The sequence below is a fragment of the Artemia sp. Qi Xiang Cuo genome, chromosome 14, assembly GCF_049724085.1.
Source record: "Artemia sp. Qi Xiang Cuo chromosome 14, ASM4972408v1, whole genome shotgun sequence".
Lineage (NCBI taxonomy): Eukaryota > Metazoa > Arthropoda > Branchiopoda > Anostraca > Artemiidae > Artemia > Artemia sp. Qi Xiang Cuo.
The window spans coordinates 5,610,772-5,637,520 of record NC_142807.1 but is presented as its reverse complement, the minus strand read 5'-3'; the positions used below and the strand labels follow the sequence as shown (position 1 = coordinate 5,637,520).

Here is a 26,749-nt window from a genome sequence, read left to right as displayed (position 1 = left end):
GGTTATAAGTTATGCCCTTGGGGAATATAAGGTTTTTTTTATAGAGGGCGTTGTTGTAGAAACCTCAAAAAGGGCTCTTTTGATTGGAAATTGAAAGGGCTAGTGCCCTTTTTAAGTGTTGAAAGTGATTGGAAGGCAACTAACACCCCTTCCATGCCCACCATTTCCCCAAACACATCCAATAAAAATTTTGACATAGCCATTTTGTTCAGCGTAGTTGATTTCCAGATAGAAATTATATTTTTGAGGAGGACACTCCCCCACAGCCCTCAGGGCAAGGGTTGTAAGTTATGCCCTGGGGGCATATAAGGTTTTTATAGAAAGCGTTGTCGTAGAAACTTCAAAAAGGGCTCATTCGATTGGAAATTGTAATTGCTAGTGCCCTTTTTAATAGTCGAAAGTGATTGGAAGGCAACTAACACCCCGTCCACGCCCACAATTTCCCCAAACACATCCAATCAAAATTTTTAAATAGCCGTTTTATTCAACGTATCCCCCCCAACAGCCCTCAGGGCAAGGGTTGTAAGTTATGTCCGGGGGGCATATAAGGTTTTTATTGAAAACGATGTTGTAGTAACTTCAAAAAGGGCTCATTCAATTGGATACTGAAAGGGCTAGTGGCCTTTTAATAGTCGAAAGTGATTGAAGGGCAACTAACCCCCCTCTCACGCCCACTATTTCCCCAAACACTTCCAGTCACAATTTTGAGATATCCATTTTGTTCAACGTAATTGAAAGTTCTGGTAATTAGGTCTTTTGAGGATGATAACCCCCTCAGAGCCCTTAGTGCAAGGGCTGTAAGTTATGCCCTGCGGACATAAGGTTTATATAGAAAGTTGTTGTAGAAATTTCAAAAAGCGCTCATTTGATAGGAAATTGAAAGGGCTAGTGCCCTTTTTAATAGTCGAAAGTGAGTGGAGAGTAATTAACCCCCTCTCAGCCCACCATTTCCCCAAACACATCCAATCAAAGTTTAAAGATAGCCATTTTGTTTAACGTAGTTGAAAGTTCTAGAAATTAAGTATTTGAGGATGACAAACCCCCCAGAGCCCCCAGGGCAAAATTTGTAAGTTATGCCCTGGGGGCATATAAGGTTTGTATAGATAGCGTTGTTGTAAAAACTGGTGGGAAGGCTTAGGGGTTTTGAGCCCAACTCATGTTAATTTCTGCTCGTTTTGAGTTTGACTCTTTTATTTATTGTAATTTCTGTTCGTTTTGGGTTTCATTTATTTATAGATGCTGATTTGTGGTAGTTTCACGCTTGGTAGATTATTTGATTTTGCTTTTGCTCATTTTTGGCTTAATGGAGTTCTTTACTTTTCTTTAAAAAACTTATTTTGTGGAAAAAGTTTTTTTAATTAATTAAATAAACAAAACAAATTCTTTTAGCTGAAAGTAAGGAGCAACATTAAAACTGAAAACGAGCAGAAATTATTACGTATATGGGGAGGAGGCTGCCCTCTTCTCAACACATTGCTCTTTACGCTAAAGATTTTTTTGTAATTAAACAAAACTTATTACTCTAATTAAATAGTCATTGCGTTGCAGGAGTCTTTCCTAAATACATGATATTTTTTGTTCGTTGCAAGTTTTTTTTTGTAAGAAAAAAAGACTTACAGATATACATGCACACAGCTATTGATCGTTCAATAAGATAGATATATAATTATTAAAAATGATAAAATAAACTAATAATTATCCAGACAGATTGGGAAAGTGAAGAAGGTCTGCTTCTCTGCCACCATTCTTGCTAAGTGTCAGGTCGATTTTTACCTGGCCAAATATAGTAGCATTGCTTTTTCTATATAATCTGATAATTATTTGGGCAATAAGTCTGTTATGTAGTACATATGAAACACTTCTTGCTGTTTTTCGCTGCTGTATCCGTGCTCTTTTGAAGACTTTAGTGGAGATATGTCTGGCACTGACAACACTTGTGGGTGGCATTGCGCTCCTTGGGGTACTTCCGTTCGTTAAACTACCTTTCTCCTGCGCTTTGTTCTTATCTTTGCTTATTATTTCTGCCTGAGCCTCTTTTCCCTGAAATTACCTCGAGATTGTTGTAGGAGTGACTAAACTTTTCGTATTTCCTTATTTGAGCAACATTGACAGAGCCATAAGCGGACTTCATGGTCTCGTCATAATGTGTCACTTGCTTATTTTTGAGTTTATTTCTGACACAGTTTCCTTATTTTTAATCCCCTCGTAAATGGCTTTTGTTGCAGCTCTTCAATGTCCTTTAAATCAGCACCTGAAAATCCATTGATGCTGCGAGCTATGGAAAGTAAGTCCACCTCAGGGACAACTGAGTATTTACGAATGATTGCATTTAGAATGACTTTACGGGAATTTTCATCCGGAAGTGGAAAATAAATAAGCCCGTCGAAACGTCTTGGTCAATAAGATCAGGTCGGTCAGTTGCACCAATAGTTGAGACGCCTTTCTTTGCACGGATCCGGTCCAGCTCTGTGAGGATTTGGTGAAGTAATTGATCAATATCACCTGCTGCACCTTGAGAGCCATCACTTAGAGCTCTTGCAATTGAATCCAAATAATCAAAGAAAAAGACACACAGTGCATCAGAACATGTCTCATTAAAGACATATCTGACATTAGCTCCAATGGTCAGCAATTCTTGGCCTTTGATGCAAATAAAATTAGCCTGGCATTCATTAGCCTGGCTTCGGCAAGAAGGGTTTTGCCCCACCCAGGTGGACCGTAGAATATAACACCTTTTGGTGGTGACGTGCTAACCTTCAAGAATTTCTCATAATTTTCAACAGGATATTGAGGGAGTTCTTTTTTCACTGGATGTATTTGGAAAATGAATGGCTTGGGAGGAGGGCTGCTTGCTCTCCAATCTTTTTTGACTCTTAAAAAGGTCACTGCCTATGATATTCCTTATTTGCCCTTTTGAAAACCTGCATACATGTAGTTTATTTGTTTAATTGAATCTCCACCTAAACGTTTCCTAAAACTTTTACCTTAATACCCTTAGCATTATTAGTCACAGTGACTGTAGTGATGGTATTAATGGTATACACATAGTAACTTCTGGTTAGTTCAAAATCTAACACAACTTAGACTACCCTTAAAGGTCTAACTTAAATATTTTAACCGTTCTTGAGATATTGCTGTGTCATCTTTTTGAAAATCTTCAAGCTCATATTTCGTTTTGATCTAGTTTAACATCTACCTAGGTATTTCCTGTAAGCTTAAACTCAACACTCATAGCTTGGGCAGCAGTAATAGTTGTAGTAGTATTAGTAGCAGTATGCGCATAACACCTTCGGTTTCTTCAACATCCCCTTCAACACACGCAGAAAATTTCAACATAATACCACCAACCGTTTTTGAAGCATTTCTGATACCTCCTTGAGAATCTGTGTTGGCATAGTATGTTTCGATATAGTTCCATACAGTTTCAATATTTCCCATGATTTTTGCCTTAGTACCCTTAGTTTTAGTTCATTTCTTCAGATGCGCTCTTTTGACAGTGTACATACAAACAGCATCTTTTGATTTAGTTCAAATTTCCCTTCAACACTGTAAATGGAGTAGTGTTGTTGTATGACTTGTAGCAGTAGTTGTGGTGGTAGTTGTAATAGTAGTGGTAGTAGTTGTATATAGTTGTGGTAGTAGTAATAGTAGTTGTAGGTGTAATAGTAGTGTATAGCCTACAAATAACTTGTTTAGATTTGTTTAAACAATCCCCTCAAGACTCTCTGAAAGCCTAACTTGAATGCCCTTCGTTTTATTGGAAAGTAAAGTTCAAACATGCATACTTTTCTCAATGACATATATCGCGCTGCCTAAGTAAAGAACGATGTTGACACAATGTATTATTTTTTTTCTTTAGACCAGGGCACTTCGTATCGAAAGAGTTTTCGTAGAAACTTCAAAAATGGCTCATTCGTTTGCAAATTGGAGTGGCTTGTGCTCTTTTTAATAGTTGAAAGTGATTGGAAGGCAACTAACACCCCTTCCACACCCACCATTTCACCAAACACATCCAATCACAATTTTTAGGTAGCCATATCGTTCAACTTAGTTGATTTCAACATTTGAATTATGTTTTTGAGGAGGACACTCCCTAACAGCCCTCAGGGCATGGGTTGTAAGTTATACCCTGGGGGCATATAAGGTTTTTTACAGAAAGCGTTGTCGTAGAAACTTCAAAAAGGGCTCTTTGGATTGTAAATTGAAATGGCCTGTGTTCTTTTCTTTAGTCGACGGTTAATCATCGGCAAAGAACCTCCATCTACAGCCCACAATTCCCTAAGCGCCATGCAATCAACATAGTTAGATATCCATTTTGTTCAAAGTAGTTGAAAATTCTGGACGTTAGATCTTTGAGGATGACAACCCCCCCCTCCACCCCCACGTCCTTAGGGCATGGGCTGTATTTCATGATCTGGGGGCATATAAGGTTTTTATAGAACATGTTGTCATGGAAACCTCAAAAAAGACTCAATCGATAAGAAATTGAAGTGACCAGTTCTATCTTTCCAGTTCGAAATGCATTTGAGGGCAACTAACACCCATATCACACCCATCATTTATCCAAACACATCCAATCAAAATTTTGAGATAGCCATTTTGTTCAAAGTAGTTGAAAGGTCCGGAAATTATATCTTTGAGGATGACACTCCCCCCACAGCTCTCAGGGTAAGGGTTGTTAGTTATGCCTGGGGGCTTTATAAGGTTTTTATTGAAAGCTTTATGCTAGAATCTTGAAAAAGGGCTCATTCGATTGCAAGTTCAAAGGGCTAGTGCTCTTTTTAATAGTCGAAAGTGATTTGAGGGCAACTAGCCTTTTCCCCAAAGACATCCAATCAAAATTTTTAGATGGCCATTTTGTTCAACGTAGTGAAAGCTTTTAGAAATTAGGTCTTTGAGGATGATAACCCCCACAGAGCCCTCGGGGAAAGGTTTGTAAGTTGTGCCCTGGGGGCATGTAAGGTTTTTATAGATAGTGTTGTCGTAGAAACTTCAAAAAGGGCTCATTCGATTGGAAATTAGAAGGGCTTATGCCCTTTTTAATATTCGAAGGTGATTAGTGGATAACTAACACCCCTTTCACACCCACCATTTCCCCAAACACATCCAATCACAGTTTTGAGATAGTCATTTTGTTCGACGTAGTTAAAAAGTCCGGAAATTATGTTTTTTAGGATGACACTCCCCCCACAGCCCTCAGGGCAAGCGTTGTAAGTCAAGCCCTCGGGGTATATAAGGTTTTTGTTATAGAATTCGTTTTCGTAGAAAAGGGAATCTTTCGATTGGAAATTGAAACGGCTAGTGCCATTTTTAATAATCGGAAGTGATTGGAGGGCAAGTAACCCCCCTGTCCCACCCACCATTCGCCAAACAAATCCAATCAAAATTTTGAGATACACATTTTGTTCAACGTAGTTGAAATGTCCGGAAATTATGTCTTTGAGGATGAGAACCCTCTCACAGCCCTCAGGGCAAGGGTTGTAAGCTATACCCTGGGGCATATAAGGTTTTTATAGAAAGTGTTGTCGTAGAAACTTCAAAAAGGACTCATTCGATTGGAAACTGAAGGGGCTAGTGCCATTTTTAATAGTCGGAAGTGATTGGAGGGCAACTGACCCCCCTCTCACGCTCCCCATTTCTCCAAACCATCCAATCAAAATTTTGATATAGCAATTTTCTTCAAACTAGTTAAAAGTTCTGGAAATTAGGTCTTTGAGGATGACAACCCCCCCCCCCCCAGCTCTCAGGGCAAGGGTTGCAAGTTATGCCTTGGGGGCCTATAAGGTTTTTATTGAAAGCGTTGTCGTAGAAACTTCAAAACGGCTCATTCGATTGGAAATTCAAAGGGCTAGTGCTTTTTTTAATAGTTGAAAGTGATTGGAGAGCAACTAAAGCCAAATCAAAATAGCGTAATTGTATCCGAGCTATCAAAGAAAGTAAACAGATTGTTTTGCGAATGGTATGAAGTTTTCTATTTCAGGTCAACTAGAGGAGGTATGAAACTAAATTAGACACTACTATTTTTGTCCAGATTTTTAAAAGGGTGTATGTTGTTAAAAATAGCTGAAAATTTTTCTCCAGCATACAAATAGAAGGCCAAACTATAAAGTCTTTAAAAAACGAAAAGATTTAAAGCATTATTTTCTTTTTCCCTGAAAAGACTATGTCAATATAAAACGAACAGAAATTAATTAAAAATTTTTTTTCCATAAAATAAGTTTTTTAAAGAACAGTAAAGAACTCCATTAAACCAAAAATGAGCAAAAATCAAATCAAATAATCTACAAAGCTTGAAACTACCACAAATCAGTATCGATGAATAAATGAAACCCAAAACGAACAGAAATTACAATAAATAACCGAGTCAAACTCAAAACGAGCTGAAATTAACATGACTAGGGCTCAAAACTCGTATGCCTCCCCTAGGCCAGTACAGAATTTGCACTTTACTGAAAAAAATACAAATGAATGTGCATTTTCAGATTATTATACATATACTGACATTTAGTAATCAAAATGTTGACATTATTTGATTTTTTATAGTTTAAAAGTAAAAACATTTTTATTTACTCAGCAAAGCTCAAATTATGTTCTGGCCTTGGGAAGGCTTAGGGGTTTTGAGCCCAACTTATGTTAATTTCTGCTCGTTTTGAGTTTGACTCGGTTATTTATTGTAATTTCTGTTCGTTTTGGGTTTCATTTATTTATCGATGCTGAATTGTGGCAGTTTCACGCTTGTTATCCTGACATAGCACGTTAAAGAGGGGCTCTATTTTTTCAGCTATTCCTAATAGAGCTTCTGCTCCTGCTTCTAAGGAAATGAGTCGTTTTTTTAGCTGATCCTAAGAGAACTCCTGCTCCTAAGAAAATTAATCTATTTCTTCAGCTGCTCCTAAGTGAACTCCTGCTCCTGAGAAAATTAGTCCATTTTTGCAGCTGCTCCTAATAGCACTCCTACTTCTAAGAAAATTAGTCTATTTATTTCAGCTGCTCCTAACAACGTAAATGAAGCACCCACTCCAAGATTCACCACAAAAGACATCCTTGATCAATCCTAGCAATTGATATGACATTATACCACTATTATAACTTATTGAAACTAAGAAAACTGTTACGGACACAATATCAAACATGGAACAAAAAATTTACTTAATGCAAAGAAAACCAATTATTTTCATGCGAATAAAAAGAAATTACATTCTTAATGAGGGATTTTTTTTCAAAGTATGTTTTTTCAGACATAGCACACTAAAGGGGTGGGAGGAGGAGCATATAGTAGGGTGGTTGTATACCTCTGGTCAAAGACTTTTTACCCCAGTTATTTTAATATTCAGTCACCTTGTTGTATTTCCAAGTCCTTCCACTCCCAAACCGGCAACAAAAAGTACCAAGTTTAGTCAGAGTAGAGTTCCAATTTTTTTTACAAGTGTGCCCTTCCCACTATTTTATATCCCCTTTGTAAGGGGATATGCTGTTTCCTGCTATGTTTTTCTTGCACTAGGATATCGTGATGGATTTCCCAATAAAATCCTATGATTTTTGATTATTTTTGTCATCATTTTTTTTACTCGGCACTGTTGTTGTGGTTATGGTTGCTGTAGTATTTGCTGTTGTGGTCTGAGATATAAGGTTCAGCTCATTTTTATCGTAGCTACGGAAATACCTTAATAAAAATATCGAAAAAATGTCTGAGACACTAGGTTTATAACTATTAGAAAGCTTTATACTTAACCAATAAATATAGATCATTGCTCAAACAAAGTTTGCCGATTCTTATTACCCCAAAATTCCTCCAAATTAAAATGTTTATCGACCTGGGTCAAGCCCATACCGACTGAAAATTCTGAGACATCCGATTGGTTCAGATATATCTCTATTCTTGTGAGGCCCGTGCCCAAAACTAAATTTATTTTATAAATTGTGGTTCCGTTGTCGCACAGATTTCCAGTTTGAAGTTTAGAAGATGCATAATTTTTTCCCCCCTTTTTTGTGCCCAATTTTCAAGCGAACTAATTTTTTTCCTATTTGATAACTCCATTGTGCATTAGGGTTCCTTTTTAGCATACAAGAGTGAAAAGCTTGCCTATACATGGTTTAGGTTAGTAAGTAGCTTTTATAATTTCCCCTTACCCTGGCTCTGAATTTTTTGAAAAAACATAAATATTATAACAACAAATAATCGGCTATAAAACGAGAAATAAGTTTAGTTTCTCTTAGATTAAGTTGACTGATTCAAATTATACATATTTTCGACATAACACCTTTAAATTAGGTGTTTTTTCTTAGACCACACTGCCGTTCTAAGACGAACAAATAAACTTTCAAATGGGGATAAATCCGTTTATTTAGACGGTGGAAAAACAGGTACAAAAGCCCAGATATTTCGGTCACATATACAGCGACCGTCTTCAGTAGAAATACTAAAATAATAAAATTGAAACTAGCATATTTATATACAACAAAATAAATACCTTTTCGGGTCACTCACAAAATAATGAACTTCCGGATTATTTCAGATTATTTTCAGAGAGAGTTCATTGACAAAGTTCTTGATGTAAATTTTCTTATTTAATATTGCCCAAATGTAAAACAAATTTCCAATGAAAGTGGCAAAGCTTTCCGTGTCTTCTAATTGGAAACCAGATGTTGAGTCTATAGATGTTTACTTGGTTTGTCTCATTTCCACATATATACGACGTATTTTCGACATAAAACCTTTAAATTAGGTGTTGTTTTTAGTATTTCTACTGAAGACGGTCGCTGTATATGTGACCGAAATATCTGGACTTTTGTACCTGTTTTTTCACTGTCTAAATAAATGGATTTATCCCCATTTGAAAGTTTATTTGTTCAAATGATAGGGTACTCGCTTAATGTTGCTAGCCTACCGGTAGATAGATTAGCAAATGCAGCTTACTCGGAGATACTCTGGTCAAAATTGTAAAGGTCATGGCTGTACCAAATAAAAGCTTTATTAGATGAAACAGGACTATTCTATATTTGGAATGAGGGACCAGGATAGTGAGTGAAGGATGAATCGCTTATGTCAAGCAGTTCGTGGTAAAGAACTGTAAGTAAGGTGCGAGGCGGCTCAATAGTAACCGAAACTCTAAGAAAGCGAGTCTTGATAACAATGGATACACCAAAAGAATCAAATTCTGAGGCTTATTCAAAATATGTAAAATTCATCAAGTTTAATATTCCCAATCACTATCAATCAATTAAAATTACCCATCAGATTCAGAATATCAAAGAACTCTATTGTAGAGATTTCAAGCTCTTATTTACAAAAATGTGAAGTTTTCCATTTTTTAACAGATGCAAGATTACGAATTCGTGTTTATTTATTTTGTTCCTTAGGGACGATGGTATGAAACTAGCGATTCTAGAAGATATGGAGAGGGTTAATTTGATCGCAAATCAAAAATTCCATGGCCCTTTTTAAGTGACCAAAAATATTGGAGGGAAGCCAGTCTCCGAGCCCCTTTTTTCCAAAATCGTCAGATTAAAAATTTGAGTTAGCCATTTTTTCAGCATAGTCGAAAAATCTAATTACTGTCTTTGAGGATGACTTGACTCCCAATGACTCCCAAAAGCCCCCTGGAGAAGGGCTGCAAGCTATGAACTTTGTCCATTGCTTACATATAGCAATGGCAATGGGAATTACCATAATTCTCATTTAGCCCATTAGCCCCATTGGCTATTGGGAAGTATACACATATTTTCCGGGGGGGGGGGGGTCTGGTACGGGGGCAGGGGAGGGGGGATACGTTTGAATATCTTTCCAAGGAGGAATTTTGCGCTGGGCGAGGGAATTTTCCATGGAAGGGGAGGTGGATTTCGGGCATTATTTAATAAACGATCAGGAATTAATTTAAAAAAAAACAAGTTTTTTCAACTGAAAATAAGGAGCCATATTAAACATTGAAACCTACAGAAATCATTACGTATATGGGGGGGGGGCTACTTTCTCCTTAATACCTCGCTCTTTACGCGAAAATTTTATTTTAGAACTACAAAAAAATCTTATTGTTTTAATTAAACGCCCCTTGTGTTTCATGAGTTATTCTTAAATAATTTGAGCAACAATAATCTTTAGTGTAAAGAACGAGGTATTCAAGAGGGGACAACTGCCCTCATATATGTAATAAGTTCTTTTCGTTTTAAGTTCTAATGTTGCTTCTTACTTTCAGTTGAAATAAAAACTTTTTTTTTTATTTAGTATCGGCTTAGGACCAGAATGGAGAACCAGGAAATTCAGATTAGGAACCAGGCAAGTAAGGAGGTAGTAAGGGGTAAGGAAATAGTAAGGAGGCAAGTAAGGAGAGTAGATACGTGGAATTTTTGTTCCCATGTTAAAGGGGTTTCTACGATATATAAAAGTTCAAATAGGGATAAAATCCTTTCAATAGACAGTGATGATGATAACAGTGATAGACGTTATCTACGTCATATTTAGGGGTTTCTAGTTTTGAATTTGATTTTAAATTAGGTATACTGTTCGAGATTCTAAGGATCATGTTTCGAATTCGAGTGAAATGTCTATCATAAAGCGAATAGGACTAAACTATTTGACTGAAAGAGGCTGGCCTGAAAGGAAGACTATCATGGGCGCCCATAAGCTGAATTCCAGGGGGGGGCAAACCTCATCTAATTGGCACTTTTAATGCTATATAATAGAAATCTCACAACAAAATATAAAAATAAGGCAGTATCATTCAGCCAGGGGGGGGGGGGCGGGAGCCCCCCCCCCCCCCCCCCCATATGGGCGCCCATGAAGACTACTCGTGCCCCAGATTGAATCCAGGAGTCGAGGATGTGGCACATATTCTAGTAGGGGATTGGCAGTTTTCTCATTTAAGAATTTGTTTTTCTGAAAGCAAAGCACTGTGATTCCCGGGGAAGCTGCACACAGCTTTATATACCACAATCTTTCATGTTTGCAAAAATATTAATGAAATGATAAATACGAGAGAATTTCAAATATGATTTTCTTTTCTATGTCACTTTTTTTGGGGGGGGGGAGAAGATAATTCTTTAAGTTCCTGTATTGTGATGTGCTTACAAATATGTTAATGAAGTGATGAAAAACGAGCAAATATCAAGTTGTTTGTCTTTTTTTCTGTTATGTTGTTTTTTTTTTGCGAGGGGGGGAAAGATTATTTTTTAAGTTCCTATATTTTGGTGTGTGTTTTAGAATGCTGTTTTGAAAGGTCTTGTTTGGCATTTAATAAAACTTGTCGTTTTTACTGTTTATCCAAAATTTGCCTTGTTCATAAGATAGTCAGGTCTGTAGATTCATACTTGAACTTGATCACTATTTTTAATTACTGGAAGATTGTATGAATGATAGTTCAGAATCTGAAGATTCCATTTTCAATTTTAGGTGAAGATAGATGGCTCTGTACGCTATTACTTCAAAGAGGATATCGTGTGGAATATTCAGCTGCTTCTGATGCCTTTACACATTGTCCTGAGGGCTTCAATGAATTTTATAACCAACGTCGTAGATGGGTACCCTCAACCATAGCTAATATTATGGACCTGCTTGTTGACTACAGACGAACTGTTAAGATTAATGACAATATTTCTGTGCCCTATATTTTCTATCAGGTAGCAATTTGTTTTAAGGGTGTTCTAAAGAGAAACCACTTTCACTTAAAGTGTAATTAAAGATAATTGCTTGAAAAATAGCTGCTGGTGTGGGAATTGAACCCATATTCCCCAGTGAGAAGCTGAGCCTACCCACCCTAGACCAACAGGCTTACCAAGTGATCTTTCCATTGCTTTTTATTTATTCTATATAGATGTTTCATTGCCGTATAAATCATATCTTCTATATAATTATTATTCAAACTTATTTGACTCACTTAGAGTTCGAGTAATTATCAGATACCACTTTCTGTGTCTAATACATGCTAATTGGTTGGTTAATTCACTGACTTTCAATTTGATCTTAAATCAATTCATACTTTTTATTGTCAATAATTATTTTTTACAGCTCCATAGGGACCTTCCCGGGACCCTTGATTGTATTCCTTTTTCTTCTTGATTTTTGAAATTTGTTCAAAGTTCTGATTCATTTCACTCCCTTTATAAGAGAATATATTCAATCTCTCTTTTTCGTTTTACTCTCTAAGATTCATTTCACTCCCTCTGTAAGAGCATATTCCCATTCCTTAATTGTTTTATTTTATCTGGAACAAATTTCCTGCACCATCATTGGTGTTACCTTTCAACCAATTTAAAAAATGAATATTGATGGAATTTCAGAGCTTTGATTAATTTCTTGTTTCTTTTTAAACGGTTTTGAACATATAACGTCTCTGTGCCTCTTTTGGCAGTTTTTGTTTTTATCACTATCTCCTTTAACTATCTCCAAAGGGTTTGTAGTGGCAGCAGTTACGTTTTCAGATGATTTTCAATGCCATAGAGCTTTCCGGGGGATGACGATAAATTTATTTTGTCTTTGAATTTAAAGAGAAACAAATCAGTATTTTGATTCAGAAGGAGCATCGATATGCATTTGGGTGTCGATCAGGCGTCAATCAGGCGGGGGATAAGCAACTAAAAATATGCAATTCTGCAATTGAAGTACATTTGAAATCTCTGTCTCTCTTTCCCTTTCTCTCTCTATTTCTTTCTCTGTTTCTTTTTGTGAAACTGAAGGGGGGCACAAATTTAAAAAGTAGGCAAATGAAACAGGAAAAGTAAGGAACAATAAGGAAAATAAGGTACTTTTCTGTTATCCCGACCACACTCAAGAATTGAAGTTAGGTTAATCATAATTTAATATACCAACTTATGATGAAAATATAATACTTTAGAAACAAAATTATGGAAATTACAAAAGAAAATTATGGAAAGCAGGTGGCTCAGAACTTATTATATTAAATACCTAACCTAACCAAAATACCAACTCTATATATGAAATATTTAATCAAATTATATCTGCATAGTAGTTTTATTTCACCGAGCCTAAGCTAATTATCCCCAAATGCAGAGAGAAAAACTATTTTTAATTATAACAAATAGATCAAACTTCTTGAGTGTGGTCAGATTAACAGAATAATACCGAAAGTAATAAAAAATTCTAATATTAACATTTTTGGAAGACTAAAGCCTTTTGGTTGAAAATATTTTTTTCATTTTCTTATTCAACTCTTTAGATTTTCTTTACATTTGTTTCTCTGTTTTTCTTTAGCTTCTTGTCTTTCTCAATTTCTTATTATGTAGTCTTATATAATCACAAAACTCATTTTTATAATGCCACTCATCCCCCCTCCCCTTTGAGGTTCCAATGAAGGTCTTCCTTCCCCGTGTAAAAATAAAAAAACAGACAAAATGCACTTTTTACCGATTTAATTTGCCGACCTCTCATTTTAGTAATAAACAGATCATTATTTTGCAATAATACTGTATATAATACTTTAGTAAGCTAAGATCGAAATGTAAAAAATATTTTCATGGTTACTCTTCGGAAAAGCCTAATTCTAAGGAGATGCCCCCTTAACGTCCCACTTTTGAGCAGGTAACCAAGTGAGTTTTGGATCTTGTCTTATTAAAATCAAACATGAAACATAAGGAACAATCAGGAAAGTAATAAAACATTCTAACATTAACATTTTTGGAAGACTAAGGCCTTTTTTTAGAATACATTTTTTCATTTTCTTATTCACCTCTTCAAATTTTCTTTACAATTTGTTTCTCTGTTTTTCTTCAGTTTCATGTCTTTCTAATTTCTTATTATGTGGTTTTATATAATCCCAAACTTAATTTTCAGACGATGTTAATTGGTGGTACGATCCTTGGCCCGGGCACGATTTTTCTTATGTTGGTTGGTGCGTTTGTAGCAGCATTTAAGATTGACAATTGGACCAGCTTTACATACAACCTTTATCCCATTGTGGCATTCATGTTGATTTGTTTTACGTGTAAAAGTAATTGGCAGGTATGTCATTTTGATTCTTCCTTTTCCGGTATGAGTCATCAAACATTTCAAAATAACGAACTCTAAGAGTCATGCTAACAGTAAACGAAACTGTAAAAACTAAGATTTTCCATAATATTATATACATAAATAAATCAGCATTTTATGGTAATTCTAGATATGTAAAGCTACTCCCCAAAAGATAGGAGCTTGAAACAATTTGTCTGATTTTTGGAGAAGGGGTAAAGCATCCAAAAAGGGTAAGTAATCTTAATGAAAATTGCATGTTCAAGAACATATCAGAACAGTGTAATGTAGAGATTTCAAGCCACTATGTTCAAAACACTAAATTTTACCTATTTTCTGGAAAGAATGATGCGTGTTTATTTTTATGTTTTTTTTTCTTTTTCTTGGGTGACCAGCCCTATACACAATCGTTACCCCATTGCGACGTTTGTATTGATTTGTTTTGCATGTAAACGCGAATGGGGTGGGGGGGGGGGTGTGAAATCATTTAAAATGACTGAAAACAAAGCTACTAGTAACATTTGCTCCCGTCTACCCGTTCAAGAAATTTCCTGGCAAGGCTCCAGGGGGACAAGGCTCATGATGCCCCCTCAACTTTCTCACCTCCATGTTATTTGCTTCACGTTGAGCAACATCTATTAGCTGTTTTTTCTTCATGTTAATAACTTTGATCTATATTTAGAAGCAAGTTCTTTTAGGGTTTTTTTTTGGCAGAAAACAATAAAGGTATTTAGCATCAAGGTGGCGCTAAAATCAAATTTGAATAGAGCTAATCAGAGTAATCCTAATAACTTTTAGGTATTTTTTTTTTCTTAAATCCTGATCATATTTGATTCAGTTAATTTTCAAGGTAATTTTCTTTCTACTAACATTTGGTGACATTCTCATAAGAATTTTGGTTGGTAAAGCTGGGAAATATCAAATTAATAACTATATGTGGAAACCATTGCTATAAGGGGAATTTTTTTTGTAGGAAGATGCATAAAACCATCAATTCACCTGCGGAAATTTGAACAGTAGGGTTACTGTATGACCCCCCCCCCTCCTAGATCTAAAAATGCCCTTTTTAAGGGTACTTGCATTGAAAAATGCCTTTTGGTATTTTCATTGAGATAATTAAACAAAAAAAGATAAACTTGCCCGGCCCTGATTTTGATTTTTTTCCCTCTTCCTAAATTTTTGTTAATTGTCGCAACTGAATTTGAAAGGCATTATATAATGCTTAGATCTATAATATGCCTTATTTAACGGAATTAATTAAAAAAACTTTTTCCTCAAAATAAGTTTTTCAAAGAAAAGTAAAGAACTCCATTAAACAAAAAAATGAGCAAAAATAAAATAAAATAATCTACCAAGCCTGAAACTACCACAAATCAGCATCGATAAATAAATGAAACCCAAAACAAACAGAAATTACAATAAATACCCAAGTCAAACTCAAAACGAGCAGAGATTAGCATAAGTTTGGCTGAAAACCCCTATGCCTTCCCAAGGCCAGAAAACAATTTGCACTTTACTGAAAAAAATATAAATGTTTTTACTTTTATAACTTTGATAAATCAAATAATATTAACATTTTGACTACTAAATATCAGTATATGTATATTAAACTGACAATGCACATTCTTGTTTTTTTTCAATAAAGTGCAAATGCCCTCAGGGCATAACTTACAACCCTTGCCCTGAGAGCTGCGGGGGGCTGTCATCCTCAAAGACCTAATTTCCAGAACTTTCAACTACGTTGAACAAAATGGCTATCTTAAAATTTTGATTGGATGTGTTTGGGGAAAAAATGGGCGCGAGAGGGTTGTTAGTTGCCCTCCAATCACTTTGACTTTTAAAAAGGGCACTAGCCCTTTGAATTTTCAATCGAATGATCCCTTTTTGAAGTTTCTACGACAACGATTTCTGTAAAAAAAACTTACATGCCCCCAGGGTATAACTTAAAACCCTTTCCCTGAGGGCTGTGGGGGAGTGTCCTCCTCAAAAACATAATTTCTATCTGGAAATCAACTAAGCTGAACAAAATTGCTATCTCAAAAATTTTGATTGGATGTTTTTTGGGAAATGATGGGCGTGGAAGGGGTGTTAGTTGCCTTCCAATCACTTTCGACTATTAAAAAGGGCACAAGCCACTCCAATTTCCAATTGAATAAGCCCTTTTCGAAGTTTCTACGACTACTTCTTCGATACGAAGTGCCCTGGTCTAAAGGAAAAAATAATAAATAATGCATTGTGCCAACATCGTTCATATATGCCCCCAGGGCATAACCTAAAACCCTTGCCCTAAGGGTTGTGGGGGAGTTTCCTCCTCAAAAACATATTTTCTATCTGGAAATAACAACGCTGAACAAAACGGCTATCTCAAAATTTTGATTGGATGTGTTAGGGGATATGGTGGGCATGGTAGAGGTGCTAGTTGCCTTCAAACCGCTTACGACTGTTCAAAAAGGCACAAGCCCTTCCGATTTCTAATCAAATAAGCCCTTTTCATAGTTTCTACGACAACTTCTTCGATACAAAGTGCCCTGGTATGAAAAATATATAAATAATAATACATTGTGCCAACATCGTTCTTTACTTAGGCAGCTTGGCGCTGCCTATGATATGTTCATTTGAGTGGTTCGTCCTGTTTCGTTGTAACTTGCTTGGCTCCTGAGAAAATTTAAGATTGAATGGTCTGAATTTTAAGCTTTTACATCAACATTGTAAAGAAACTTTTTTTTTTTTTTTTTTTTTTTCAGCTGGCATAAAGTTTCTTACAAAATAAAAGAAAAAGAAAAAAAAGAAGAAAAAAACAACTAGTTTTTGGGCTCTAATACTTGTTCAAAATTTGACATGCAAATAACGTTGTAATGTTACTTTTGTATTTTTGCAACTAACCGTTATTCATTTTGCAAACAACCAACAAAAAATGTGTTTTTTTTTCTTCTCCATCCTGTAAAATTACTGTTGCGCAGCATGCCGCCTGTTCAGTCACCTTAAACCACATCATAATTGATGTAATGGTTGCTTTAATCGGCAACTAGCAGTAATCAGGATTTCATCTTTGAGTAATAACGTGAATACGGTGATTAGTGGTAATAATGCTTAAGCGATATTTCAATTTACCGATATTAAGCGGTAATAACGCTTAGCGATACTCGGTAATAGGTTCAGAATAGATATTTGTTCATAAAAAATCAAGACGGCGGGGTCTTTTCTAATCGTCTGACATCCACCAATAAGGAGACTAATAAAGGAAAAATGGCGTTGCCTTTCGTAGTCGTTATATACCAAGTCAAAATCTGCTCTCTAAATTTTGCATATAAGCTTCTTAAGATATAATAATAATAAAAATTTATTTATTACCCACAAAAATACTATACAGGTATTATAATGTGGAGTAAAAACAATTAAATACTTACTGTAAAAATTTTTTTTTTATATTAAATAAACACAAGAAATTAAATAAACACGCACAACAAATATGAACAATTATAAGAGAGAAAAATATAAGAAAAATGAAAAATTTCAACATTAAACAAACAAGAGAAATGAAATTGAAATGAATGAAAATGAAAATTAAACAATGAATGAAATGAATATCATATGACCTTTACTTCGCTTATCAAGACAGAGCCTAATTCGACTTTTCATTTTAGCTTGTTGCTGCTCAGCTTCTTTCTGCTGGATATGCTTTGATCATGATGGCTGTTATTGTCGGTACTGCTTTGCAGTTAGGCGAGGACGGAATCGGGTCGCCGTCTGCTATTTTCTTGATAGCCCTTTCAGGTATTTTAGTGTATTTTAATTATTACTTATATTTACTTTCCTTTAATAATTTTTTGTAGTTGCGTATTCTTAATCTTTGGTTTCAACTGATTGTCATACAGTACCACTTCTAAATCAATTCGGAATTATGTGTTTGTTTAATTTATTGTGTTGTATTCCTTAGTATTAATTAATGAATTGAATAATTCAGATATTGTCACTTTGCTGGAGTTAGTCTAGACATGTAGCTTTTTAAACTTCATTTACATAATGGTGTAATCACATTGTGTCTTAAATGGTGTAAATAGGAAGGAGACAGGGGGTTATCTGCCCTCCTCGATTTTCTGTCCATCTTGACTTCGAAAAATGATCTTTTTTGGTATTTTCTTATGAATAATTTCTTCTTGATATTTTCTTTGAAAAAGACCTTTTTAGTATTTTCATTGAAAAAAAAGAAACTCGAAAAAAACGAAATTCTCCGCTGCCTACTAGATTTTGAAAAATATATTTTGCCTACACCACCATCGTTTGTGTGTTGTCACCACTGCAAACCATTCTTTAATTTAGACTGATATAACCTATAATTTTTTTGGGGTAGAAATGCATTGAAAATGACTCAATTGCCGTAACATATTGCATTTGTGTCTCTTGTGTCATCTTCTATTAATATATTTTTTTTTTTTTTATAGAATAAGTAACATACTATCTCTTTCTCTACAGGCACAAAAGAGAAGTATTTTTGAAACACTCTTCTGTTTCATCTGTAGCCTATTAAAAAAATGTCCAGATTGGTTGCTCACCAAAGTATAATATTTTAAGGGCACTGTTTAGTACATAGTTTTTCTAAGATCCCAACCTTACGACTGAAATCCTAAATTCGTAGGGAAATCCCAAGAAGTAGTAGCACCGACCGGCTATAGGACGTGGCAGAATCTTTGTAGTCTTAGTAGCACTAGTGAACTGGCTGTACAGACGTGGGGCTATTCTTCTCTTCAGAAATAAAAATAGTGTGATTGGCTTATGGAAATATGTCAAAAAAATATACCAGTGAAAATAAAGCTCACTTTTTAAAAGGGACCTGACCGTAATATCTCTTTTCCCCCATGGTATTTTATGTTAACAATATTATTGCTGTTTATGTTATTGTATACGTTAACAATATTGTATCAATAACAATATTGTTTTTTAGGTTCGTTCTTCATTGCCGCGTGTATACATCCTCAAGAATTCTATTGTATTATACCTGGACTTCTCTACTTGCTATTAATTCCATCTATGTATCTCTTATTGATTTTATATTCCATTATTAACTTGAACAATGTCTCTTGGGGTACCAGAGAAATGCAAACAAAGAAATCAACGCAAGAGCTGGAGGAAGAAAAGAAGGAGGCTGAAGAAGCGCAGAGACAAGCTAAAGAAAGGTCGTTGTTAGGTAATAAAGAAATGTTAGGTTTTATTTAATTTTATAGGTTTTATTAGGTTTTATTTGTTAGGTTTTATTTAATTTTTTACCGTTGTTAGGTTTAATTTTTTTTTTTAATTTTTTAATTTAATTTAATAATAATTTAATTTAATTTAATTTAATTTAATTTTTAATTTAATTTAATAAAAATTTAATAATTTATTTTTTTTAATTTAATTTAATTTTTTACCTAACCGTTGTTAGGTTTTATTTAATTTTAACCTGTTATGTTTATAGTCAAGCATTGATTTCTGGTATCTTATTTTATAATATTTATGCTAACTGATAAAGAATATTTATTTGAGATATAAACTAAGACAATGTGTCTTGTCCAGACATTATTGATCAATCAATCATCGATCATTTTATCAGTTCTAAACCACTACTAAAAACGTAAACTGGCTAATCGGCCCAAGAAGCGTGGCCTGTTGTGGGCCACACAATACAATAATAAAATACTGAAAGAACCATGGACAATACGCTAAACCACACACTACATATAAAATGAAGATGAAGGAGAATGAACACTTGAATACTTACTAAAACTTAACAAAACTTAAACTAAACTTAAACAAAATTTAAACAAAACTAAAAAAAAACTTAAAAAACAGATAGTAATAATAATAATAGTGATAAATAGAAACCAAGAGAGTAGAAAAAACAGGAAAGACCAAGTTGGCATTAGAACATAAAAAAAAGGAACAAAAATAAAGACGAAGACTTTAACAGTTAGGAAGGTTCCTGAAGATAATTTTAAAAGAAGAGGAGAGAGATATATCAGTTGGGATAGAATCAAAAAGGAGAAACAATATGAAAAGAGAAAGAGAAAAAATAAACAAAGCAGAGAGAAAAATCACTGGACTGGAAAGACCCGAGAAACTGCCTTCGCGGAGAGAGATAGGGGGACATAAAAAGAGATAGAGTTCCATAGTAGAATGGATTGATAAAAAGGTATCTGAGCTGCTGTTGATGATCGTTTAGGTAAAATAAATCTGCGAGAAGAACTACGTAAAGAAGAAGAGTACCTACCTGAGCCTGTCCGTGAAAAAATTGCTTCAGAGTAGATTGAACTGTACGTTTATTGACGAATATAGCATCGCATTATTCGTCGTATCTGTATCTGCAATTAGTTTTAAATATCCTACCATTTTAAAATGAAAATGCTACGTTCATTTTTCTTGAAAAGTAAATTTCGTCCGTATAAGTATATTTACGACGATCAAAAGTCGCAATACCCCTTGGAACCGAAGTTGTATATCCTAGCGAGATTGCTAGATGAATTCAATTACTGCTGAAAAATAAATTTGAAACAAACCCTTCAATTTGTTTACCCCCCCCTCTCTTTCTTACCAAGTTAATGGCATATTTACCCACCATTTCGGCTAGCCCTGTCAAAATACTAAAATTTTGATTTTGCTTCGAATTCATATTTTAAATTTTGCCTATATTCGCTTTCTCAAAGAAAAATTAGAAAATATTTCTCAGTTTGAATGAAATGTAACGATACAAAAGTAATTCTTATCTCTTTCTCTTATCTTGTTTCTTAACATGTCTGACGTTTCTGAATTGTGGGTATTAGGGTACCTCTTTGTTTTTCTATTTTTTAACACTTTTTATTTCCGGAAATCTTTCTTATTTTGAAACACAACCTTCTTTCCCATCCTCCCAAGCTGTCTATCCTTTGTTCTAAGTTTATTATTCCATTGTTTGGTTAGAAAAAAACGTTCACCCCTGAAAATAAAGATAAGAATAACAAATCAAAATTATGTAAAATCATTTTCTCCTTCTCCTTCTGTTTCTTCTCCTTCTTTTGTTTAATCCCTGTTTGACAATTTTCTTTATTTGTACATAACCTTGTTAGCTTTGAATTTACTTCACTAAAAAAATGTACTCGAGTCTTTTAGAGCTTGGGATAATTTACTTCAATAAATTTGTATCTTTTATATTCTAAAACTAATTAATTCGTCTTTTCTTCATTCGAAGGTCTGATACACAAAACAGCAGGGCCTGAAGAGGAAGGATCAATTGAATTCAGTTTTGCAAATCTATTTCGATGTATGTTGTGCACACACCGGAAGCCAATTGATGAGAAGCAGCAGCTCGTTCGTATTGCCGAATCCTTGGAGGTGCTTACCAAGAGACTGGATTCGATTGAGAGGATGGTGGATCCGACTGGTGTAGCACCAGGAAGGAGACGTAGTGCATCTCGTAGCTCAAATCGTGGAGCCCATGCAGAACACCTGGGTGCTTTAACAGAAGAAGAAAGTGATGACGAAGTTCGGACGCAAAAGAGTAAAGATGACCATGATGCAGCTTCTATATGTGAGTATTGTTAGTATTGTTATTTTATCGTTGTTAGTATTGTTATTGTAAGTATTCTTATTTTATCAGTGATTAATTTAAAAAAAAAACTTTCCGAAAAAGAAGTTTTTTAAAGAAAAGTAAAGGCCATATTAAAATTAAGATCAGAAGAAATAGAAACCTATAATAACTCAAACTCAAAACGACCAGAAATTATTATTAAAGAATAAATGAAACCCAAAACGAACAGAAATCAAATAAACCATCATAACAAATAAACATACAACAGGTACTAATATAAATGAATAAATAAATCTCAAAAAGAGTAAAGCTTAAATTAAGTTTGCAAATCAAGCTTAAAACGAACAAAAATATTATGCTATTGAAGTATAAAGAAAACCCAAAACGAACAAAAATTAACTAAACAATCATAGCAAACAAACATACAATAGATACTAACATAAATGAATTAATAAATCTCAAAAAGAGTAAAGCTTAAATTAAGTTTGCAAATCAAGCTTAAAACGAACAAAAATATTATGCTATTGAGGTATAAAGAAAACCCAAAACGAACAAATATTAAATAAACAATCATAGCAAACAAACATACAATGGATACTAATATAAAGGAATAAATAAATCTCAAAAAGAGTAAAGCTTAAATTAAGTTTGCAAATCAAGCTTAAAACGAACAAAAATATTATGCTATTGAAGTATAAATAAAACCTAAAACGAACAGAAATTAAAAAAAAACAATCATAGCAAACAAACATACAATAGGTACTAATATAAATGAATAAATAAATCTTAAAACGAGTGAAATTTAAATTGAATATTCAAATCAAGCTTGAAACGAACAAAACTCACTACAAACAGGAGTTTGGGTTTTGCCTCCTCTCACTGTAAAAGTCAAAAACCTATCCCTTCCATATGAAGTGCCTCTGGGGAAAAAACATCGGAATCTTATGGTCTTAGGGTTGGTGGGGGGAGGCCATTTGCTATCGTATCACTTTTGACTCATATAAATGGAACTAGAACTTTCAATTTCTAATCATTTGAGTCCTCTTCGAAGTTTATAGGACTGCTTCCTCCATAAAAAAATTTGTATGTCCCTGGGGCATAAGTTACAACCCTTCCCCCCGGTTTTGGGGGTGGGGGGAGGGGGTATGTTAATCCCAAAATTTAGTCATCTGATCATTGGACTATTTCAAACAAAATGGCTATCTCAAAATTTTTATCAGATGTATTTAGGGAAAAGATGGTGTGTGGAGGGGGTATACGCCCGCCAATCACTTTTGAGGACTCTTAAAAATGGTAACTAGGACTTTCAATTTCCAATAAAATGAGCCACCTCTGATGTTTATGCAACCACCCCTTCCATAAAACCTTATCTGCCCCCGGGGCATAACTTACAACACTTCCCCCGGGCTCTGGGTGGTTGTGTCGACCTCCGAGTTTTTGTTATTTAATCTTTCAACTATTTAGAAAGAAATGGCTATCTCAAAATTTATTTTGGATGCATTTGGGGAATAAAAGACTGTGGGAGGGAGGGGGGTGACTAGTTGCCCTCCGATCACTCATGACTCTTAAAAAGGACTCAATAAATTCTAACTTACGATTAAATGAGCCCTTTCCAAAGTTTATGCTACCGTCCCTTCCATAAAAACCCTATATACCCCCGGAACCTAATTTACAACACTTGCCCCCAGGTTCTGGGGGGCTGTGCTATCCCTGGAGTTTTGTTATAGGATCTTTACTCTATTTTGAACAAAATGGCTATATAAAAAATTAGTTCGGATGTATTTGGGGAAAAGAGGGTTGGGAGGGGAGGGGGATAGTTGCAATCGGATCACTTTTGAATCTTAAAAAGAGAATTAGAACTTTCAATTTCCAGTTATTTGAGTCCCCTCCGAGGTTTATACGACCACTTCTTCCATGAAAGTTTGATATGCCCCAATGCATAATTTACAACCCTTCCTCCGGGTTCTGGGGGGGGGGGGGGAGGTATGTTGACCCCGAATTTTTGTGTTATCTGATCAGATACATTTGGAGAAACAAGGGTGTGTGTGTGGGGGGGGGTGTTAGATACCCTCTTATCCCTTTTGACTCATAAAAAGGCATGTAGAACTTTGAATTTCCAGTCAAATGAGGCACCTCTGAAGTTTATATGACCAACCATTACATAAAAACCTTATTACCCCCAGGGCATAACTTAAAACACCTGCCCCCGGGCTCTGCGGGTTTGTGTCGACCCTGGAGTTTCTGTTATCCAATGTTTATACTATTTTCATTTATTGGCCCATTTGGTTGGAACCTTCAATTTCCAATCAAATTGGCCCTCTCTGAAGTTTATACGAGCATCCCTTTCATAAGAACCATATATGCCTCCAGGGAATACCTTACAACACCTACCCCGGGGCCCTGGAGGGTTGTGTCAACACCAGAGTTTTTGTTATCTGATCTTTGAACAATTTTTAACAAAATGGCTATGTCAAAATTTTTATCGGATGCATTTTGGGAAAAAGGGCGAGGGGGAGAGGGGGCTAGTTGCCCTCCAATCTCTTGTCTCTTAAAAGGTGAACTAGAACTTTCAATTTCCAATCAAATGGGCCCTCTCTTAAATTTATACGAGCATCCCTTCCATAAGAACCATATATGCCCTCAGGTTTTAACTTACATTGCCCACGCCAGTGCCCTGGAGGGTTGTGTTACACCGGAGTTTTTGCTATCTGATCTTTGAACTATTTTGAAAAAAATGGCCATCTTTCCATCGATTCAATTTCCATCGAATGTTTTTGGGGGGAAAGGGCGTGGGGGGAGGGGATGGGGCTAGTTGCCCTCTGATCACTTTTGACTCTTAAAAAGGACACTAGAACTTCCTGTTTCCAATTGAATGAGCTGCCTCCAATGTGTACGAAGACCCCTTCTATATGAAGTGCCTCTGGAAAAATAGCATTGGATCCATATGGCCTTTACTATAGGCAATGCTATAGCGTTGCCTCTGATTATGTGTTATTATTACATTACTACTATTATTAAGTATCTTATTTGTATTATTAACGGTGTTCTTTTGGGTTGTAGATCTTATTAAAAAAAAGTTTACGAGGAGAGTTTGGGAAGTCTTGGGAAATAGTTTGGAAAACTCAATTCTACATTATTAGCGTTTTATCTTTTCCTTTTCATTTTGCTAAAATTAAAAGACTCAATTTTGCCAGAAAAGAACAAAATGTATATGTGTATATATTATATCTTTAGACTTGAAGCCTTTTTGTGATCTAGAAATAGTTTCAAATCACATAGTTTCAAACAAATTGCCTAAAACATAAGGAATAGAGAACCTCCAGGGCCATTGACGGCACATACGGTGTCGGATTGAAGTTTCGGTTGCTGGATATTTTTTTACAGGGACAGGCAGCAAGCCCGTCGCCTAACGCCTAATGGCAGCTGAAACCAAACCCGCGGCCCCGTATTGCCAAGCAGATTATCAATCTGCTGTACTACCACACGGTTAAAGAATCTGCCTACTTTTTGGAAAATTTTCGGTTGGATTCAAATAAACGGTAACCTCTGGATACAATCTAGATCTTAATAAATTGAAGATAAACTCAATTTAATAGTGTTATTATTTTCTTGTTGAGGCGCGGCATTGCCAATGACGATAATTGATTTTAAGGAATATCATTGTTTATAAGTGTATTGTTATTATTATTGTTTATATTGTTCTTGTGTTTTTAAGCTGAAACGCAGAAAAATAGAAAATGACACTGGTCCATAAGTTTAATTCTTACTTAGACGAGGTTCAGCAACGACAATGAATATTAATTGCACTTTTACTGATTTTCAATTAATAAGGCAGTCCAGATAACTATTCGAACAAATACCCAAAATTACATTTTGTAGCCTCTATCCAAAAGCTTACTATTTTTTTACATTCCTTTTATTTACTGCTTATAATACAAATATGGAAAACCAGCAAACTTTTGTATATAGCTCTGGATATCTTCAGGCAATAGGGAGGGAGATGTATGAGGTTAAACTGGAAGCAAATGTAGAAATCTGTCAAATAGATTTTGTCTGGTAAGAATGAACTAAAAGTTTTCTTTTTATTGAAATTAGTTTTGAAGGGATGCCTTGCACCTCTGTTACCAAAATAATATTATTATTGTTAACTTATATTATTACCTTATTAATAATAACAATATTATAAACATTGAATGATTCATAAATATGTATTCAATTTAAGTCACCTGCCAAAACTCTAAGGTTGTCACATGTCGCGTTATATTTATTTTCAATCTTATTTTGGCCATCAAATACAATAGACTCTGCTTTTTCGCCATCTATCTGGAACCAAATAATAATCAGGTCACCCCGAATGGACTGGGAAGATGTCATTATAAATTATTTAAAGGGTATTGAAACTCCAAAGGGGGGGGGGTCTGAGGAAGAGCTTGTGCAGCGATGTTGGTCTGTGGTGGCTCGGTGCTGCAATGAATTATTAGCAGCAATGTAGTAGTATATATGCTTCTTTGCTTCCCAGGTCAAGGCTTGCTAACGATAGAAGAAATAAAGATTTGACTTCTAAATAGCTCGCTGTTTTAGGCCAGAAGTGGCTATCTAAAAAAATTTCGTCTGGAAATTTTGCCTTCCTGTTATGACAGCTTAGCTACAACTGTTATATTTTAAATTCTCTTAGAAAACTGTTAAGGTTACTGCAAATAATCATTCTAGAAACTTGAATTTAAACAAATAAATTATAAGCTATTTTTTTTTCAGCAACCCAAAAGGAACAACGAGATGACCTCATCAACCCATACTGGATCGAAGATAAAGGTCTAAAAAGAGGTCCCGTCGACTATTTGGACGGCCCTGAAGTACAGTTTTGGGTAGATCTTATTGAAAAATATTTATATCCAATTGATGCTGATAAAAAATCCCAGGCAAAAATTGCCGAAGCCTTGAAAGAACTTCGTACTAAGTCTGTCTTCTTCTTCTTTATGGTGAATGCTCTCTTTATCCTCATTGTATTCTTGATGCAACTGAATAAGGATAGCTTGAATGTTCATTGGCCACTTGGAGTAAAAATTAATACGACTCTCACGGATGATGGAAGGCTAATAGTAAGTTTTTCTCACTAAATTTTTTTTTTTTTATAAACATCTATCTTCTTCTTCTTCTTCATCTAAGTCTGTCTTCCTCTTCTTTATGCTGGCTACTTATTCTTTTTGATGTAACTGATTAAGGATAGTTTGAATCCCAGACAAACTGTATGTAAT

The 26,749-nt window shown here is 35.1% G+C and overlaps 1 protein-coding gene across 1 annotated transcript in view; it reads left to right on the top strand.

Moving 5' to 3' along the window:
* The window catches only part of kkv (hyaluronan synthase-like protein kkv), a 118,709-nt gene that overhangs the window by 74,135 nt on the left and 17,825 nt on the right, over positions 1-26,749 (top strand). Inside the window, exons 14-19 of the mRNA XM_089100548.1 lie at positions 11,387-11,613; positions 13,784-13,951; positions 17,602-17,731; positions 18,900-19,142; positions 21,156-21,494; positions 26,250-26,593. Of these exons, the coding sequence (XP_088956674.1) occupies positions 11,387-11,613; positions 13,784-13,951; positions 17,602-17,731; positions 18,900-19,142; positions 21,156-21,494; positions 26,250-26,593 (1,451 nt within the window). The remainder of the gene's footprint in view (positions 1-11,386; positions 11,614-13,783; positions 13,952-17,601; positions 17,732-18,899; positions 19,143-21,155; positions 21,495-26,249; positions 26,594-26,749) is intronic.